This window comes from Coffea eugenioides, chromosome 6 (assembly GCF_003713205.1).
Source record: "Coffea eugenioides isolate CCC68of chromosome 6, Ceug_1.0, whole genome shotgun sequence".
Taxonomy (NCBI): domain Eukaryota; kingdom Viridiplantae; phylum Streptophyta; class Magnoliopsida; order Gentianales; family Rubiaceae; genus Coffea; species Coffea eugenioides.
This window is the reverse complement of record NC_040040.1, coordinates 5,310,810-5,330,765: the sequence shown is the minus strand read 5'-3', so window position 1 is coordinate 5,330,765 and position 19,956 is coordinate 5,310,810. Positions and strand designations below refer to the sequence as shown.

General features: G+C 37.5%; 3 protein-coding genes across 6 annotated transcripts; 2 read left to right on the top strand and 1 right to left on the bottom strand.

Moving 5' to 3' along the window:
• The first annotated feature begins 309 nt into the window (after positions 1-309).
• Positions 310-2,607, top strand: LOC113775271 (GDSL esterase/lipase At5g03820-like). The gene is made up of 5 exons (XM_027320076.1): positions 310-550; positions 651-781; positions 906-1,139; positions 1,570-1,825; positions 2,133-2,607. The coding sequence occupies exons 1-5, from the start codon at positions 310-312 to the stop codon at positions 2,324-2,326; spliced, it is 1,056 nt and encodes a 351-aa protein (XP_027175877.1). The 3' UTR covers positions 2,327-2,607.
• Positions 1,784-15,768, bottom strand: LOC113775269 (E3 ubiquitin-protein ligase UPL7). 4 transcript variants are annotated; one of them, XM_027320075.1, is made up of 15 exons: positions 15,609-15,768; positions 15,398-15,520; positions 14,491-14,731; positions 12,773-13,359; positions 7,323-8,306; positions 6,891-7,225; positions 6,512-6,790; positions 6,163-6,415; positions 5,079-5,249; positions 4,912-5,004; positions 4,326-4,433; positions 3,547-3,663; positions 3,138-3,227; positions 2,864-2,969; positions 1,784-1,867 (listed from the first exon to the last, which is right to left on the bottom strand). In XM_027320075.1, exons 1-14 carry the CDS (start codon positions 15,630-15,632, stop codon positions 2,886-2,888), a joined length of 3,489 nt encoding a protein of 1,162 aa, XP_027175876.1. In that variant the 5' UTR covers positions 15,633-15,768; the 3' UTR covers positions 1,784-1,867; positions 2,864-2,885. The 4 variants fall into 4 exon arrangements, with proteins under 4 accessions (XP_027175876.1, XP_027175873.1, XP_027175875.1 ...); XM_027320073.1 differs by lacking the exons at positions 12,773-13,359; positions 14,491-14,731; positions 15,398-15,520; positions 15,609-15,768 and adding exons at positions 2,617-2,633; positions 8,892-9,478; positions 10,610-10,799 and having other exon boundaries at positions 1,792-1,867; XM_027320072.1 differs by lacking the exons at positions 12,773-13,359; positions 14,491-14,731; positions 15,398-15,520; positions 15,609-15,768 and adding exons at positions 8,892-9,478; positions 10,610-10,799.
• Positions 15,769-17,106: 1,338 nt separating this feature from the next.
• LOC113775740 (pentatricopeptide repeat-containing protein At5g03800) lies at positions 17,107-19,905 on the top strand. The gene has a single exon (XM_027320735.1). The coding sequence runs from the start codon at positions 17,167-17,169 to the stop codon at positions 19,882-19,884; it is 2,718 nt and encodes a 905-aa protein (XP_027176536.1). The 5' UTR covers positions 17,107-17,166; the 3' UTR covers positions 19,885-19,905.
• The last annotated feature ends 51 nt before the right edge of the window (positions 19,906-19,956 follow it).

Genomic DNA, 19,956 nt, shown 5'->3' with positions numbered 1-19,956 from the left:
TTGTGCTTAAAAGTATCTTCGCCTTTAACCAAATGCCTTGTCACACCCTCGAAACAAACTCCTAAAATGGACAAAATAACCTCCCTCCTTTGCCCCAACACCATCATTTCTGGCCTAATAAGGACGACATGCATCATTACCTTAATAAGACCCGCCCCTTCCCAGCAGTCATTTAGCTGAGCTTTTCCTACAAGACTTGTCCATAAATACTCCCACCTGCTCTTTTATCTCTTCATCTTTTTGTTTACTCAGCGACACTCCCTCAACTGGGAAGTATAAACGATATTTTGAGCAAAGTTAGAAATAGAAATGGGGATTTTAAGATATCTTTTTGTTGTCAATCTTCTTGTTTCTTTGACTTTTTCTGTGTCCTATGGAGATCCCCTCGTTCCAGCATTATGCATCTTTGGGGATTCCGTTGTGGATGTGGGAAACAATAACAATCTACCAACCCTGATAAAGGCTAACTTCCCTCCCTATGGAAGAGACTTCGTAGGCCACAGGCCTACAGGGAGGTTTTGTAACGGAAAGCTGGCCACGGACTACACAGGTAAATGAATCAGTACCATGCTGAAGCGGCTTGCACCACTGGAATCATTTTTGTTATACCATACGTTCTAACATTTACTGCATCTTTTCCTCTTGCATAGCTGAATACCTTGGGTTCACGTCCTACCCACCTGCTTACCTTAGCCAAGAAGCCAAAGGAAGCAGCATCCTCACTGGTGTGAACTTTGCATCTGCTGCTTCTGGTTATTATGACGGGACAGCACAGCTATATGTATGTACATCTCATAGTGGTCTCTTTCTTTCTTTCTTCCTCAGGTCCTAGAATCAGTCAAACAAGCTCATCCAGTTTTCACTAACGAAGTAAATTTCTTTTTGTGTGTTATCTGATTTTGCAGCGCGCAATTTCCCTGACACAGCAGCTACAGTATTACAAGGAGTGGCAGACCAAAGTTGTGAATGCGGTTGGAAAGGCCAAAGCAAATACCATAATTTCAGGAGGAGTCCATCTCTTGAGTGCGGGGAGCAGTGATTTCATCCAGTACTACTACATTAATCCAATGCTCAACAGAGCCTACACGCCCGATCAATTCTCAGACATTCTCATGAGATCTTACTCTACCTTCATTCAGGTCAGCAACTTTCACCTTTCTTATGCCATCTGTATTATAAACATAGCTGCAATACATCATCAGAATCATAAAACTTGTCTGCCAGTTAACGTGGAAGTGCACTTATAAGGTCAGACACTACAATGAAGACTCTCACTGGCACAGCAAGATCTAAATAGATGTACTACAGACTTTGCCCTTGTTAATATGTGTGTACATAAAATTTTATAATGACATTTATGAACAAAATTCTTGTGTCACTAAGAGTTGATAATCCTAAACACAGAAAAGGAACAAAAAAGATTGAGGAAACAGATTCATGTAACTTAACCAAGCAGTACTTTTACTGTAATGACACAAATACTCAGATTGCAACTTCACCACATAAGCAACAAGGAACTGCAGCTAAGAATTCCAACCAAGTGCAGTGTTTGAAATTACTATGTGACAGAATCTGTATGCTCTGGGAGTAAGGAGGATTGGAGTCACAACACTACCACCAACCGGATGCCTGCCAGCAGCTATTACACTATTTGGTTCAGGAAGCAACCTGTGTGTTGCAAGACTGAACCAGAACGCAATCTCCTTCAATAACAAACTGAACAGCACCTCACAGAATTTGAAGAGCAAGCATCCTGGCCTCAAACTTGTAGTCTTTGACATTTACAATCCTCTGCTAGACCTAATCACGAAGCCTACAGACAATGGTAATTTGCAACTTCTTGGCTCTGGCACAATAAAAATGCATTCTGCATTCAAAATTAAGCATATAGCATAAGAATCATGTTAAACAATCTCTGACACATCTCAGCACCTCTGCATCAGTATACAATCTTTAAAGGAAAATCAGTTAATACTACAGACTAGGTAGGGAGCTCACACATGCAGATGCATAATGTAGGTAGTGAACAAACATTTTCTTGTAATTTTCCTTTCTCAACAGAGAGAGGGAAGGTCTGTCTTTGGAGAGGAACCTGTGATTGAACTAATTGGAGAAACATTGTCCTTTGCCAGGATTTTTCGAATCAAGAAAGGCTTGCTGTGGGACTGGTACAATTGAGACATCGTTCTTGTGCAATTCCAGGTCAGTAGGGACATGCTCAAATGCTACAGAATATGTGTTCTGGGATGGTTTCCATCCCTCGGATGCTGCTAATGAAAAGTTGGCAGAGAGTCTACTAGAGCAGGGATTTGATCTCATCTCTTGATGCCTACTGCATTTGCAACATCACTCACTATCCCACTCAAGTCGACTAGTTAAAACTACTTTATGGATGTTAAGAGTCACAAAGGTGTTTCCAATGACTTTGATAGTATAGGTAGAAACCTCCATGGCTTTGAAAAGAGGACCAAATTAAGCTATATCCAATAAAGAACATGTTTATTCTGATTGATCTCAGATGCTCCAAATAATGGAAAAGAATTGCTTCATGACTGAATTCTAGCCACGATAGCATTGGGAAACAAAAATTTCCAGCAACCTTTATACACTCCTCACCTTCTTTGCCAATTCTCCTGAGAAGGAAAAATATACATAAAGAAGAAAAAGAAAATGCAGACCAACCATATTATAAAGAAACTATCACTTTGATACAACAATGATATTCAAACAGCTAAGATTTGAAAATTGGAAAATTTTCCTATTGACTAGCACCAGGGAATACTTGTTGAGACACATAATTTGATGATCATATGGATATGGCAAGTAAAAAACAAAATCTCCGTATGAGAAAAGCAAGAGTTACCTTGCTAGTGAATCAGAAGTCTCTAAGAAAGCTCAAATCCAGCATTAGAATTGATGGCATACAGAAGTTTCTCTCTCAAAGTGCCTAGACGCTTGTAGGTGGGAAGCTGCACCCATTTAACAGGAACCCAAGACAAAGAAAGGAAAAGAGCACATCATAAGTTGGGTGTGATTTAAATGAGAATTAGGACTGATATGCTTCCACCAGTAGAAAATTAAAGGGCTGTGAAGGAGGGTCATTATCGCTGGAAAAGCGATACAACAAGAGACAGTACCTTAAGAGTATTATAGCATGTAGAAGCAGATGGAAGCCGATCAACATCCTGTCCTCCTAATGTTGCCAAGAAAGGCACATCACATACAACCTGCTTATTAAAAGTTAATCAGTCAATGCAAATTATGACATCAACCGGATTCAGTTACTGTCATGCATTTTCAATATAAAGCTAATACTTCATTCACAGCCAAAGTTCCTTCTATAACTATGGCACCTAAGCTAGTATTTTATCTCCATTAAACCTGGACCTAGATCGATTGCATCCAACCCTTGAAAGTGTAATTTATCTTGGCATCCAAGCGCATGTGAAACCTTATTGTGTACAAATGAACCAAGATAAGTTGAGGGAATTTACAAAATCATGAAATTTGGCACTTTACAAGGCAAGAGAAGAAAAAAGAGAGTACCTTGTGAATAGTAAAAGCTGGTTGCAAGTGTTTGAACCCTAGTAGAGGACCTCGAGAACAACTTGTCACAAATTTAAGAAGCATGCAACGTTCTATCGCTTCAAACCCAGCAACTACCTGTAAGACAATAAGCAAGAAGAACTTATTGACAAGCAACTTACCAAATGATTTAGAAACCAGGTTGTCCTAGATGACAATCAGGGCTCAACTAAAAAGCGAGTAAGTGCAATCCTCAGACAGACTACAGGAAAAAGAATTACAATTAAAAAGAAAAAAGAAAATGGAAAGGGCCAAGTTTGCGTGGTATCAGGTAGCACAATAATTTTTCTACAATAAAAGAAAAGTAATATAATAATCTTGAAAATTGCTTTGTCCTTTCCTCCCTATATAACATACAATATTCTACGTAAAGAAACAATTCAGACGGCAAATTTAACAGAAAGTAAGGTGCCTCGACCAAGCTCCTAAACAGTTGATATTAGGACTTTGCAACTCACGCACATCCAAAAGAAAAAGGTGAAAGAAGAAACAAACAACAACAAAAAAAAAGGTTAGAAAACCAATATGAATTGGCTACTCTTCATACATAGTCCGTATGGTTAGAATACCAGAGGACCTAGCCAGCTGATTGTAAAGAACCTAAAAACTAATGCAAACTGGCATATGATTCTGTCTGAGATAATTTTAGAAAAGCTCTGCACCCCATGAATGCATTCTCAAAGTAGAACTGTAACCACACAGAACTAAACAGGTAGCCAAATGTGTTTTAGAAAAAATACCTCCCAGAAGAGTTTCACTGTCCGACTCCCTTCTGTATAACCACCAGTATATCTTGTATTTTTCCTCAAATCACCAATATCAATGTCATGGTTCCCACCAGAAAGCAACTGCATATGCTATCTAATTTTCAGCCTTGAACTTATAAACTCCAAAAGAACAACTTAGTGAAAATAAAAGTGTAACATATGAGATTAAAGAAAAACATTAGGAAGAATGTTCGACAGAGAGAGAAATTATTACTTTTAGTTAGAGCTACTCATTTTAGACGAGCAATTTTAATCACAACAAGACAATGAGTAACAAAAGATCTCCAACACAACAAATAAACATAAAAACTAGGCGAAATATAGATTACAAGAAAATTCAGGTTCTTCAGCAGTCTGATAAAACTACAGAGAAATACAAATATGCAGATCAGCCGTCACTTATCAGCAAGACCACCTCTAATCTTTCCTGGCCTTGATCAAGCCTAAACCAATTCGTCATCTATTGTAGCACAACTATATCAACTCAAGGATGTTTTGTTTGCTAGCTTCAACTTCATGAACAAAATGACAAACCCAATATGGATAAGAGTGAGGTTACCTGATTGAATTCACTTGCATTGAACAACCTCAACCAAGATGGGGAAACAAGGTCAGTCAACCCTCTACAAAATGCATTCGAGAAAGGAAGTATCTGCAGTAATCGTAAACAATGTAAATTTCGAGAAAACTGGGTTCCTAAGATTTAAGTGCAAAGTCACAGCAGACCTGCCGATTAAGTTTGTAGTCTGCAACTGCATGAATATATTGCAACTTATTCTCATTTGTCACACAGATATCCTTGCCGCCGGGTTTTAGCTCAACAAGATGCCTTTTACCGAGTGATTCTTCCGTAGCTGTGAAATCCAGTGAGAGTTCCTTGACATCACCATCATAATGCTGCATGCATAATGATCCCAATAGCAGAACAACTTAATCACAATAATGTCCAATTATCCATGAACAAACAGTTAAATAGCTCATAAGACCAGAGCTATGTTGAATACCATCAGAAGTCACAGCAACATAGAATTAGTATGAAACCCAAGTCTTTGAAATTTGTTACTATATGTACATGTAATGCAAAAGTGGGTAAAAGATCAAAATTTTCTGGTCAGAAAAAAAAATTCAGATGATTTTACAAATAATTCTGGGACAAATTGGAGTCTTCTCTCAACTAACAATATTATGTATGCGTTTGGCATATCATTTCAAGCCTCTCAACAGCTATATTGATTTCATAGTCAATTATTCAATTTGCCCTTCTCATGCATTTACAAATTGACTTCTAAGCTATGATATATTTTTGTTCAAGATAGCAGAAAATTTAGGTTAAAGGAAAGGAACCATAGACCTTGATGTCATGTGCCTAATAGAACAAACAGTCACCAAGAATCTAACAGCAGCTTTAGATTAGTTATCTCGCACAACCTTACTTTCCTATTAAGATCTGGATCCGTGGAATTAAATTTTGGATGCCAAGCAAGATTCAGGTTTTGTTTTTACGTAAGGTCTCTGCACAAGGGTCTATAAACAAGAAAACTTGAAAAGATGTTTCAACAATACCACATAATATTAGCTGGTCAAGGTTAATAGCATAGTCTTCCAGTGTACACAATGGCTTGTCAGAGATATACTTTGAGTAGGATGAGACATAGTTCAAATGGGACAATAACCAGCAATTATATATACATGATCAATTTCCTACGAGGCCTGATAGTATTCAGGGAAGTAATGAAGAGCTGGAAGAAATTATAACTCAAGTATAACAATGTGCCTTGATAATTTTCTATTATTCATAAAAAGGATTTACCTTCACATACATAAGATTTCTGTAAAGCTCAGGATCAAGTGTTGACAGTTCGTCAAGAAAGCTATAGCGACCTAACAACTTTTGTACAAATACAAGTGAGAAGGAGTAATCAAGTAATATTCCTTCATAAAGTGCTTTGCCAACTACTCTTCCCAGAAACTCGATCATTTGTATGCCATTCTCTAAAAATCTTGCTGCTGTATTAGGAATGAGAAGTCTATCTGAGCTTGAGCTCTGAGAGAACAGCCCGTACCTTAACAATATGAAGAATCATGTTACAAGCAACAACTAAGAAGAGAAGGAAAAAAGATAATACTGGCAAACAACAGAAGCATAATTGCAGACTCACTCAGGTGAGAAAACTGCTTTTGCTATATCAGTCAAGAACTCCTTGGATAATCCGCCATAGTCTAGGCCGGCCTCTGGGAGACCAGATTCACTAATAAATGAAACATGGATGCTAGATTTCAACCTTGACCCAAGAGCATTTAACTGTTGAAAACCATCCTCCACGATATGTCCACGTCTGATGACAACCTCAACTGATCCTGGACCAGGTCCAACAACCTCACCAGCCATTCTACGGGATTCTTTATCCATGTTAATCAATTCTCTGAACATTTCAACTCTAAAAGGGGGCAGAGATCAAGTTTCAGGTTATATTATGGTAAAAAAGACACTCAATACAGACATTCAAGCTTAGGAAGGGATTCTAGTGCTGTGTTCACCTTTCTTCAAATGGAAAGACATGTGGAGTAAGAGTAATGACAGAAGCCATACTTGAAGGGGCTGAAGCATCATCTGGTATAACAGTTGCAGATAGAACTTCATGAGTCCTAGCAGCTACAGCAATTGGCAGGCGATTTCTCTCACCAGGTGAAAGCCATAAAGCTGGAGGACAAAACTGGTGCCTGCAATCCCTTTCATATAGCAAATGTAGGCATTGAATTGCAGAATCCATCAGAGTTCTATTATGTGGGCCAACACTGCCAGATACAGCATTATAGACAAGTGTATTAAGCATTGATGAAATTTTGCGCTGCTGCTCCAATGTGAATGGAACCTAGTTCATTTTCAATTGTTAACAACAGCTTAACAAAATTCCAAAAAGAGTTGCAGTGTAAGTATAGTGAAGATGAAGAAAAAAAACTTAATCAAACCTGTTTCTCATAAAACTCTATGTCATCAAGAACTAAAAGCAGGTGTGAATATATGGCACAAAATAGATGAAGGAGACAATGCATATCTTTCGATAAGCCTACAGGACCACGTCTGAGAGCCTCTACATCCCACACAGAAGAAGACTGATCTCGAATTCTGTCAAAGCTGGATTTTCCAGTAGAATTCATTTTACTTGATTCTGTTGGTGAGTTTCCAGAGAATTTGTGCAATACATTGACCCATTTATTGCCTCTGTCTTTAGCACACCATTTTTGCTTTCTCTGAGAGACATCATCCTTGCTTTTGGAAATATCATTACCAAAAGAATTGTCCTTGGCATCATGACTCCTTCCAGGAAAAAGAGATCTTTCCAATACTTCCCACAATTTTGAAAGAAATCCAGGAGTAAAAGATAACATGTTGAGAACTGGCAATGACCCGAGCACAGGATTTAGTGCAGAAAATATTCTAATCATGCATGAATAGTAATAAGCAACATCAAGCAATTCAAAACTCATAGGAGCTTCTGAACTTTGATGTGTATCAGTCATACGACCAGAAAGATCTTTCTCCAAGTTTAGGAGTCCCAAAAGATGGCTCTGCTGATAAACAGGTTTAAGAAGGTCTGTGTATGACATCTTTAAGGACTCGCAAGTTGTCTCAGATTCAAGCAATCCCATTCCAATAGGATCAACCTGGTTATCTACATCAACTTGAATTTCTTGGTTCCTGAATCTTACCTGTCCATCTTTCCCAAAACAAGCCAATAAGTTTTCTGCAAGGATGATAACAAAACGGACATAGGCCACTAAATCCAGTCCTGGGGCAAATTTTCCAGAGCGCACAGCACCATCGTCACTGGATGTTGCAAGAAATATAATATTTGCAAGGGCCCAAGCAACTTGAGGCATCTTCTTAGACTGCAAATGAATTTCCAATCGATCCATCTCAGATATTTCCTTTGAAATTCTATCTTTTGAGATCTGCCATCACCTGTGACAGTTTAATTAGCCTTATCGTAATCTAATGTAGAATATTGCAAAAAATTAAGAGTGACACCTGAAGCTTAAACATTTGACAATAAGATTAATCTCTAGCCACAAGGTTCATTTCTAAAACCAAATATCAAACACAATAAATTAACCTTTGACGTTAAGGTTTACTTCCCAATCAGATACCAAGCTTGTTACAAGTAGCTTTCTGTGTCTGTTTCATATTTCAACAGACAACTTCCAACATATGAATGCCAACCTCCACAACCAATCTAGCAATTTTCAGAATTGAAATCAGTTTTAGAGCAAAAGATTATGTAAACATATACCAATGATGTTTGAACCTTTCAGTCTAACAAATCAACTATCTTTGCACAAAGAGTCAAAGCCAGCATCTATTAGTGCTTATTGACACAAAACTTCCACAGACCTAATTTCCTTGAAACAGATGAAATCTCTTAAGGTACCAAGATTATCCATCTAGATTCTGATTAAAAAAAAAGTAGGTGTTTGCAAGCACTCACAATGAGAACTATTTAATAGAAAAAGTAAAAATTCTGCTTTGGCCAGACTTACCAGCAGTGATCTTAGACAGGATGATAAAACAGACTTGTGTTTCAGAGCAGGTAGAAGCACCATTGGCAGACGTTGAGAAAACCAAGGTATAGTAAGCAAAAAAAAGAAATAATTTTCTGCAGCATGTTGCAATTCCAATACGCCACTACCAGTTACAGCTGTGTCTGTAAAATGAAATGGCCGTAAAGCCAAAGTTAATGCACTAGCAGTAATCAAAAACCTATCATCTGTTCTACAGGAAGATGCCCCTTGAGTAGGTACAGGATCCAACTTCCAAATGTATCTCCTAATACAGTTATATGTCCCACTCTCTTTATTCGCAATAAACCAGATTAAGTTCTTTACTGCAGCATCAGCATATTGAGTATCCCGTTCAGTTATGCTTTTCCAACCTTTCCGATCAGTCAAGAGAACTGCTAGACGCATTGCTAAAGAGACAACGCCAACATCTTGAAGCCCTCGATCAGTGTAATCAAACTCCACCAAAATCAGTAGACATAGTAAAATTAGCTTCTTTGACTGATAAATCCATATTTTTCTCTCTTCAGTGGTACCCGTTACCAAAGAGCAAAAGTTTTCATTTGGATCTACAAGTAAGAACTATGAAAGCATTAAAATTCAACAGAAAAAAATCCTGCAGAAATCCAAAAGTGTCAATCAAAACTCAATGGCAATTATGTACAAGACAGAGCATAGTGATGATGAAACCATGTATAGACCAGAAAAATATAACAAGAGATGTTTGTCCCTTCAACGGGTGAAGAAGATGAGACTAGATAAGAAGGTTAGCAGTTTGCAGTATAGCAGTTCAAAATATACATTACATTTTGATTATTCGCACTTTGTTGGAGGGACTTTCTTTCAATTCTCTAGCTTCTGACTTTTGAAAGAATTATATTACCTGCAGACCAAAATATTGTACCTCAAACCAGTAATGGACTTCAAGTTTTATATTGATTTAATTTAATTTGTATGGTCCCTTGGCTGTCAGTTATACATCGTATTTTCCAGTTAAGACTCAAAGCAAATGCAGGTACAAGTTTCTACACGCTATACAACTTGATCTAAGCACAACTAAATGTATGTGTAAGTGATATCTTCAACTAGCTTGGTTCCAAGGCCCCGAAAGGAGTCCTATAAGTCTAGCAAACACGTGGTATTCTTATCTCAAAGTATGCTTAGCATTTAGGCCAAATAAAAAAGTATGATATAATACACAGAAGCAGCATTTTATTTACCCAAGGATGACAATTAAAAGAATTCCATTATAATCGTTAAAATTCCGGAGAAAGTCCAGTAGAACTCAGCAGAAAAGAAACTAACTGACCATCTAATATCTTTTTAGAACCTCAAATTTCTCTACTAAGGCCCACCAAAGAAGAGGGTAAAGTTTTTCTATAATCAGAGTATCAAAACATGTCTTTACTAACAAGATCATGCAAACAATGCTTATCCTCCTTAAGGTGACTGTGGGAGAAACCTGAAAGTTTCCTGCCAAAATTATCTTCCCTGAATGCGTGCCGTCTATAGAAGGCTGAATTGAAGTGCTTACATTTATTAACCTTCTTGGCTCAGTGAAAGAAATTAATAGACGAACAAAGCAACATTTGACATAAGAAGATGAAGCACATCAGATTTTATTGCAAACAAGAATTGATTTAACAAAATATACTTTAGTTATAGACCCACAAATAACGAAAAGGAGATATGTTGCATACCAGTTGAGTTTATGCTTTCCAACAAAACCCTGAAGCAAAGCTTCACGCAATCTTCTTCTCTGGTTTCAATTCTTTGATACCGAGTAGATAAAAAAGTCATAAAGAAGATAAAAGGCCTCAGAACAATCCTTGAAATCTGCATTTTGTTCCAACAGATAGCATTTTGATTCATCTCTGCTAGCCACTGTTGCTGAAGCTGCATAGATACCACTTTTAATTACAATATATGTGTAATTAAAAGAATCATCAAAAACCTCATGATTTAGAAATTGAAGAACCCAATGAATGACATCTTTCCTAACAATATGCTAGAACTTTTCGTAAAAAATTAGAGACATACCATCAGGACCTGGGGATTTAAGACGATGCATCTGACCCAAAGCTTTATTTATGTTACTAGATGAGTAAAGTTGTAGAAGCGAGTTGTTCATCTCAGTTAACACTTTACTTTGTACTCTATCCAAAACAGCATTAATCATCTCATTTGATGGCTGTGAAGTAGAAAAAATATTTACCAAAATGGTCTAAGATGATACCTTCTAAATCTCCATGTGACTAACACTATTTGCCCTCTTTATTTAGAAGTTCCTCAATTTGATTATGATGCTTTCTCTAAGATGCCCGAGCATGAAAAAATGAGGTATTTCTATTCCACTCATGATACCACTGTTCCTTGCTACATTGCTTCCACATGAGATCTTCCCTATCTAAAAGATCTTCTAGTTGATTGGTTAAAACCTCAATTTCAGATTTGGTGGAATCAGTAATTACCCCTTGTTGGAGTTGAGCAATCCATTTCCTTAAAGCGTCAGATGCTTTGTTGAAATTACTGAACTTCCGCTGACTCCAATGTAAAAGACGCAGTCTACATTCATTAATTTTAATTTGCAAATTATCAGAGGCATTTGTTGCAGATTTTTCTTCCCAAGATTTTTTGATAACCTCCTCACAGTACTTAGCTTTAACCCACATAGCTTCAAACATGAACCGCCTTTTCTTACTTATAGTTTCGTTATTTCTAGGAAAGTATCTGATTTGTTAATTTTTAGCAGAATCGGAATATGATCCGAGAATAATGCATGAACATTAACCACTCTTGTTCCTTGAACTCATAGGAGCTTCTGAACTTTGATGTGTATCAGTCATACGACCAGAAAGATCTTTCTCCAAGTTTAGGAGTCCCAAAAGATGGCTCTGCTGATAAACAGGTTTAAGAAGGTCTGTGTATGACATCTTTAAGGACTCGCAAGTTGTCTCAGATTCAAGCAATCCCATTCCAATAGGATCAACCTGGTTATCTACATCAACTTGAATTTCTTGGTTCCTGAATCTTACCTGTCCATCTTTCCCAAAACAAGCCAATAAGTTTTCTGCAAGGATGATAACAAAACGGACATAGGCCACTAAATCCAGTCCTGGGGCAAATTTTCCAGAGCGCACAGCACCATCGTCACTGGATGTTGCAAGAAATATAATATTTGCAAGGGCCCAAGCAACTTGAGGCATCTTCTTAGACTGCAAATGAATTTCCAATCGATCCATCTCAGATATTTCCTTTGAAATTCTATCTTTTGAGATCTGCCATCACCTGTGACAGTTTAATTAGCCTTATCGTAATCTAATGTAGAATATTGCAAAAAATTAAGAGTGACACCTGAAGCTTAAACATTTGACAATAAGATTAATCTCTAGCCACAAGGTTCATTTCTAAAACCAAATATCAAACACAATAAATTAACCTTTGACGTTAAGGTTTACTTCCCAATCAGATACCAAGCTTGTTACAAGTAGCTTTCTGTGTCTGTTTCATATTTCAACAGACAACTTCCAACATATGAATGCCAACCTCCACAACCAATCTAGCAATTTTCAGAATTGAAATCAGTTTTAGAGCAAAAGATTATGTAAACATATACCAATGATGTTTGAACCTTTCAGTCTAACAAATCAACTATCTTTGCACAAAGAGTCAAAGCCAGCATCTATTAGTGCTTATTGACACAAAACTTCCACAGACCTAATTTCCTTGAAACAGATGAAATCTCTTAAGGTACCAAGATTATCCATCTAGATTCTGATTAAAAAAAAAGTAGGTGTTTGCAAGCACTCACAATGAGAACTATTTAATAGAAAAAGTAAAAATTCTGCTTTGGCCAGACTTACCAGCAGTGATCTTAGACAGGATGATAAAACAGACTTGTGTTTCAGAGCAGGTAGAAGCACCATTGGCAGACGTTGAGAAAACCAAGGTATAGTAAGCAAAAAAAAGAAATAATTTTCTGCAGCATGTTGCAATTCCAATACGCCACTACCAGTTACAGCTGTGTCTGTAAAATGAAATGGCCGTAAAGCCAAAGTTAATGCACTAGCAGTAATCAAAAACCTATCATCTGTTCTACAGGAAGATGCCCCTTGAGTAGGTACAGGATCCAACTTCCAAATGTATCTCCTAATACAGTTATATGTCCCACTCTCTTTATTCGCAATAAACCAGATTAAGTTCTTTACTGCAGCATCAGCATATTGAGTATCCCGTTCAGTTATGCTTTTCCAACCTTTCCGATCAGTCAAGAGAACTGCTAGACGCATTGCTAAAGAGACAACGCCAACATCTTGAAGCCCTCGATCAGTGTAATCAAACTCCACCAAAATCAGTAGACATAGTAAAATTAGCTTCTTTGACTGATAAATCCATATTTTTCTCTCTTCAGTGGTACCCGTTACCAAAGAGCAAAAGTTTTCATTTGGATCTACAAGTAAGAACTATGAAAGCATTAAAATTCAACAGAAAAAAATCCTGCAGAAATCCAAAAGTGTCAATCAAAACTCAATGGCAATTATGTACAAGACAGAGCATAGTGATGATGAAACCATGTATAGACCAGAAAAATATAACAAGAGATGTTTGTCCCTTCAACGGGTGAAGAAGATGAGACTAGATAAGAAGGTTAGCAGTTTGCAGTATAGCAGTTCAAAATATACATTACATTTTGATTATTCGCACTTTGTTGGAGGGACTTTCTTTCAATTCTCTAGCTTCTGACTTTTGAAAGAATTATATTACCTGCAGACCAAAATATTGTACCTCAAACCAGTAATGGACTTCAAGTTTTATATTGATTTAATTTAATTTGTATGGTCCCTTGGCTGTCAGTTATACATCGTATTTTCCAGTTAAGACTCAAAGCAAATGCAGGTACAAGTTTCTACACGCTATACAACTTGATCTAAGCACAACTAAATGTATGTGTAAGTGATATCTTCAACTAGCTTGGTTCCAAGGCCCCGAAAGGAGTCCTATAAGTCTAGCAAACACGTGGTATTCTTATCTCAAAGTATGCTTAGCATTTAGGCCAAATAAAAAAGTATGATATAATACACAGAAGCAGCATTTTATTTACCCAAGGATGACAATTAAAAGAATTCCATTATAATCGTTAAAATTCCGGAGAAAGTCCAGTAGAACTCAGCAGAAAAGAAACTAACTGACCATCTAATATCTTTTTAGAACCTCAAATTTCTCTACTAAGGCCCACCAAAGAAGAGGGTAAAGTTTTTCTATAATCAGAGTATCAAAACATGTCTTTACTAACAAGATCATGCAAACAATGCTTATCCTCCTTAAGGTGACTGTGGGAGAAACCTGAAAGTTTCCTGCCAAAATTATCTTCCCTGAATGCGTGCCGTCTATAGAAGGCTGAATTGAAGTGCTTACATTTATTAACCTTCTTGGCTCAGTGAAAGAAATTAATAGACGAACAAAGCAACATTTGACATAAGAAGATGAAGCACATCAGATTTTATTGCAAACAAGAATTGATTTAACAAAATATACTTTAGTTATAGACCCACAAATAACGAAAAGGAGATATGTTGCATACCAGTTGAGTTTATGCTTTCCAACAAAACCCTGAAGCAAAGCTTCACGCAATCTTCTTCTCTGGTTTCAATTCTTTGATACCGAGTAGATAAAAAAGTCATAAAGAAGATAAAAGGCCTCAGAACAATCCTTGAAATCTGCATTTTGTTCCAACAGATAGCATTTTGATTCATCTCTGCTAGCCACTGTTGCTGAAGCTGCATAGATACCACTTTTACCGCCCTGTGACGTCGCCAAACTCTCTGCACGGGTGTAACTAGTGCCAGTTAGTGTTTCCAGAAAAAAAGAAAACTACGGCACAATCCTTAATACAAACACCTTCAATATCTTTTAGAGGTTTACAGTTCAACAGAGGTACAGAAGGATGTTCAACCATTGAAAGCATGAAGTCCTACGCACAGTTGGAAGACAGGTGAAAAGAGTGAGAGGACTATAATTCAACCCTATTCTTGAACTTAAACTTGACTATGCACACTCAAACATACCGTGCTCCAACGCATGTCTGGAATCACAAAATTAGGAACCCCAAGGCAAATTTCGGTTGAGAATATGATTACGTTCTTATAAAACTTGAAGTTCAAGCTGTTATAACACGGTACCAAAGTCAGCTTAGTTATAGGGGGGTTTCCTCACCAATTTCATAACATTTAATTCAAATGGCATAAAAGATAAAAAATTAATGTCTCAGATGCACATTGATTTCCATGATTAAAAAAAAAAAATCCTAACTTGGAAGGGCATGATCAGCCACTTCTTTATTCATTTTCTATCTGAACTCTTATACTGAAAATGTTAGACGATAGTTATGCCTCAATCCTTATTTAAACGTACGTACGTACGTGTGTGTAGCTTATTAATGCTTTGAAAGTTCAGAATCCCAAGGCTGATAGATGGAGGGAATGGTGAACCTGAAGAAAAAGTGCGGCAGAAGTTGCTCTTCGTGAAAAATTGCGAAGTTCTCTCTCTTGAGAAACCTTGGCAAGAAGCGCATCCCTTGAAATCTCCTTCGCGCTAGCTCCCCGCAATGACACCTGATCAAAGATTTTTACAACAATTTATTGTTTCAGGATTGTTGAATAATTATACATGTATGCAGGAGCTGTAGATAGAAACAGGAACCTGGTGTTTTCGGGGCTCATCCATAGCTGTCGGTAATTAGACAAAACAAGAAAATCCGATGGTTTCTGTTGGGTTAAAAAGTGAAATCTTCGCGGGTGCCGGGGATGGAGGATTGGGGGTGAAAGGTAATGGTTCGGCCGGAGGCGGGTGGGTGGTTGGAGTCTTCGAGGTATGTGGAATAATTACAGGTCAGCGTAATTTACACGTCAACGGGCATAAAATACACACACACACACACAGAGAAGTATATATTCCTCTTAGCAATTAGCAAATGAATAAATAATTTGTTTCTATTCTTTTTTTTTTTTTTTTTTTGGCTTTGTAATTACGTAACTAATGAAAGTGGAAGAAGGATCTAATGATACATGATCAGATTATCGTACTCGAAAGGCGGAGGGTAGATTATTAAAAAAAAAATTTTAAGGAACCGGATAAAAGAATTATAGATTAGATCAAGTATACTGATTAGAATTCGATTATGAATAAAAAAAACTTCCTATATTATACTATTTCATTTTTTACGACGAATTGATTTGATTGTTATTCATGATATTGATAAGATTCAAAACCATCGAGAGCTAAATCATTCATTCGTTGAATTTACAGGCGAAATGTTTAGTGTCTCTATGGCATTAAATCCTGCGGGGAAAAAAAAAAAAGAAAAGAAAAGGGAAGGTTGGGTGGTTGATTCTGAAGTAGAAGAAATAGTTGTTGCAAGATATGCATTCACTTTGACAAAGACCTTGATGACTTCAGGTCCTGTATTCTAAAATAAAAGATGATGATCTCTAGTCATTAGCCCAAACATTGAAGAGTTGTGAGCAGGCCTGTATGATCCTTGTAAATTGGTTCTCAAGAAGCCAACAATAAATTGTAGCTCACGAATTAGCGTTTTTTGTTAAAATATGTGATTCTCTTCAATTTCTATGGAACTATCTTCTTATTTTAGTTAAGCAATTCGTACTTAAAGATTTTCACTAATTTAGTAATAAAATATTATTTATTATAAAAAAGTATACTCAAGTGTCATAGAAAAAGTAGACGTTATCTGCCAAAAAAAAATCAAAAACAAAATAAGTATCATAACAGAAAAATACTCACATGTCTTTTTTACAAAAATAATTATTATATATACATGCACACACAGTTCTTTTAGTTTTTTGGTGCTTATGCACATAGTTCCTTCTCTTTCTTTTATTTCTTCTCTGTACCAACTGAAAAAAAATTTGACATCCTACGCATAAAAAAAAGCTCGTCTTCCGAATCATTTGTGCATCTTAAAAATGAAAGACAAGGTCAATATAAACACCACAAAAATGAAGAAAAGGAAAATGAATGTGTAAAGAATAATAAAAAGAAAATATCAAATATCAAAATGCCAGAGAACCCAAGACCAGAAAATAATTCAAAAGCGACAGCATCATCTTAAGTGTTGATTTTGACCAAAAAAAAAAAATAATCTTAAGTGTTGAGCTTGGGGCTAAGAGGAGGAGGTAGGAAACTAAAAAGCAAGTTACTTTCCTTCAACCGGCGACTATGCTTGGCGCCTCAGCCTTCCATGGAAGCTGTAATCCATCATCCAGCCACCGGCGCCGCCGCCTTCTCTCCTTGCTCTCTACCGGAAACCCTTTTCTCACGTCGTGTTTCAGACCTTCCCCGTCGTTCAAAACCTGATATCTCTTCATTTCTTTCTCCTCCTATACCCAAAACAAAGCCCCAAAACCTCCGTCTCAGCCCACAATTCCTGCCAAGTCCATCAATCTCTCCCTCTAAACGGCCGCTTCTTGATCCCCCTTTGACTTCAGAGCCGTCCATCAAAACTGAGCTACCTAGCAATGACTACTCCCATTTGCTTCTGCTCTCTGCTCGTTACGGTGACGTCGAACTCGCTAAAGCAGTTCACGCTTCTATTTTCAAACACGAAGAAGATACTTATCTATCCAATGCTCTTATTGTCGCCTACCTCAAACTTGGCCGAATTGATTTTGCCCACAGAGTTTTCAAGAATATGTCAAGCCCAGACGTTGTGTCCTATACCGCTTTAATATCTGATTTGGCGAAGTCCAATCGAGAAAATGAAGCTATTGAGCTCTTCTTGGAAATGAGAGGTTCAGGTATTGAACCAAATGAGCATAGCTTTGTGGCTTTATTGACTGCTTGTATTCGCTTACTGAATTTAGAATTGGGTTTGCAAGTTCATGCCTTTGTGCTCAAATTGGACTTTTTGGATTCCACTTATGTTGTGAATGCCCTAATGGGACTGTATAGCAATTGTGGCTGTCTAAATTTTGTAATTGAATTGTTTTATGATATGCCAGTAAGGGATATTGTTTCTTGGAATACGGTAATATCGAGTTTGGTAAAGAAAGGAATGTATGACGAAGCATTCGAATCTTTCCGTGATATGTTGAGGATAGATGGTCTTAGAGTTGACCATTTTACGATATCAAGTCTGTTGGCTTCGGCTGCATCTGCTGGGCGTTCTGGAATGACAGAAGGCCGTGAAATTCAGTCTTGTGCAATTAAGCTTGGATTTGAGAGCAATTTAAGCGTCAACAATGCACTTATTCGGTTTTACACGAAGCGTGGGAGCGTAGACGATGTAACGCTTCTGTTTGAGATGATGCCTGAAAAGGATGTTTTCACTTGGACTGAGATGATAACTGCATATATGGAATTTGGACTTGTTGATTTAGCTGTGCAGACTTTTGATATGATGCCTGATAGGACATGCGAATCCTATAATGCTCTTTTAGCAGGATATTGTCGTAACAACAAAGGCTTGAGGGCTTTAAACCTTTTTTGCAACATGGTGGAAGAAGGCATAGAGTTAAACGATTTTACTTTGACTAGTGCTATAAATGCTTGTGGGTCTGTGATGCAGAAGAGCACTAGTGAGCAAATTCATGCATTTATTCTGAAGTTTGGTTGCGCGAGAAATAGTCATGTCGAAGCAGCATTGCTCGACATGTGCACATGGTGTGAAAGAATGGCAGATGCTGAAAACATATTTCTTAGATGGCCAAAGGATCGGGAAAGAACAATTGTGTTGACAGCAATGATATGTGGATATGCTAGAAACAGGCAGCTTGATCAAGCAATTTCACTATTCTGCCAAGGGCAATCAGAAGAATCGTTTGTTTTGGATGAAGTTGTAGCAACTACTATGCTCAGCATATGTGGCCTGTTAGGATTTCGTAAATTTGGGGAACAATTACACTGCTTCTCAATCAAATATGGTTTGTTATCTGATACGAAGATGGCGAATGCCACAATCAGCATGTATGCTAAATGCGGACGGATGGAAGCTGCAATTAAGGTCTTTGATGCAATGCTAGTTCATGATACAGTGTCATGGAACAGCTTGTTAGCTGGGCATGTACTCCATAGGCAAGGGGATGAGGCTTTGGCTGTTTGGATGAAGATGGAAAGTTTAGGAGTACAGCCTGATACAGTTACCTGTCTCTTCATTATTTCAGCTTATAGATACACTGGCTCTGATTTAATTGATTGTTGCCATAGATTTTTTTCTTCAATGGAATCGCGTTACCAGATCAAACCCACTTCAGAACACTATGCTAATTTGGTTGGTGTTTTAGGGCACTGGGGTCTGCTTAAAGAAGCAGAGGCAATAATTCTGAAGATGCCTTTTGTGCCAAAGGCTGCTGCTTGGCGCGCTTTACTTGATAGCTGTAGGGTACATCAAAATGCAGCCATTGGGAAAAGGGTTGCCAAGGAAATACTTCATGTGGAGCCACAAGATCCTTCTATGTTCATATTAAAATCAAATCTATATTCGGCATCTGGAAGATGGCATTGTTCTGATACTGTCAGGGAGAAGATGAGGGAGAAGGGACTTCGGAAATTCCCAGGCCAAAGCTGGATTATACATCAAAACAGGATTCACTCATTTTTCGCAAGGGACACATCTCATCCTCAATCTAAAGACATATACAGTGGGCTGCAGATATTACTCTTGGAGTGTCTAAAAGCTGGTTATGTCCCTGATACAAGTTTTGTGCTTCATGAAGCGGAGGAACATCAGAAGAAGGATTTTCTTTTCTACCACAGTGCAAAGTTAGCTATGACTTTTGGACTTCTGATGACCAAGCCTGGAAAACCTGTTCGGATTTTCAAGAACATACTTCTTTGTGGTGACTGCCATACATTCTTCAAGAATGTTTCAGTTGTTACGAAAAGGGAGATATATGTAAGAGACTCTTCAGGTTTTCATTGTTTTTCAAATGGCAAATGCTCATGCAAAGACCAGTGGTGAGATAGATTCCTTTTTGAAGAATCCGGATGTCTTGGATACTTGCCTCTCACTTTGACAGTTTCTGATTTTCAA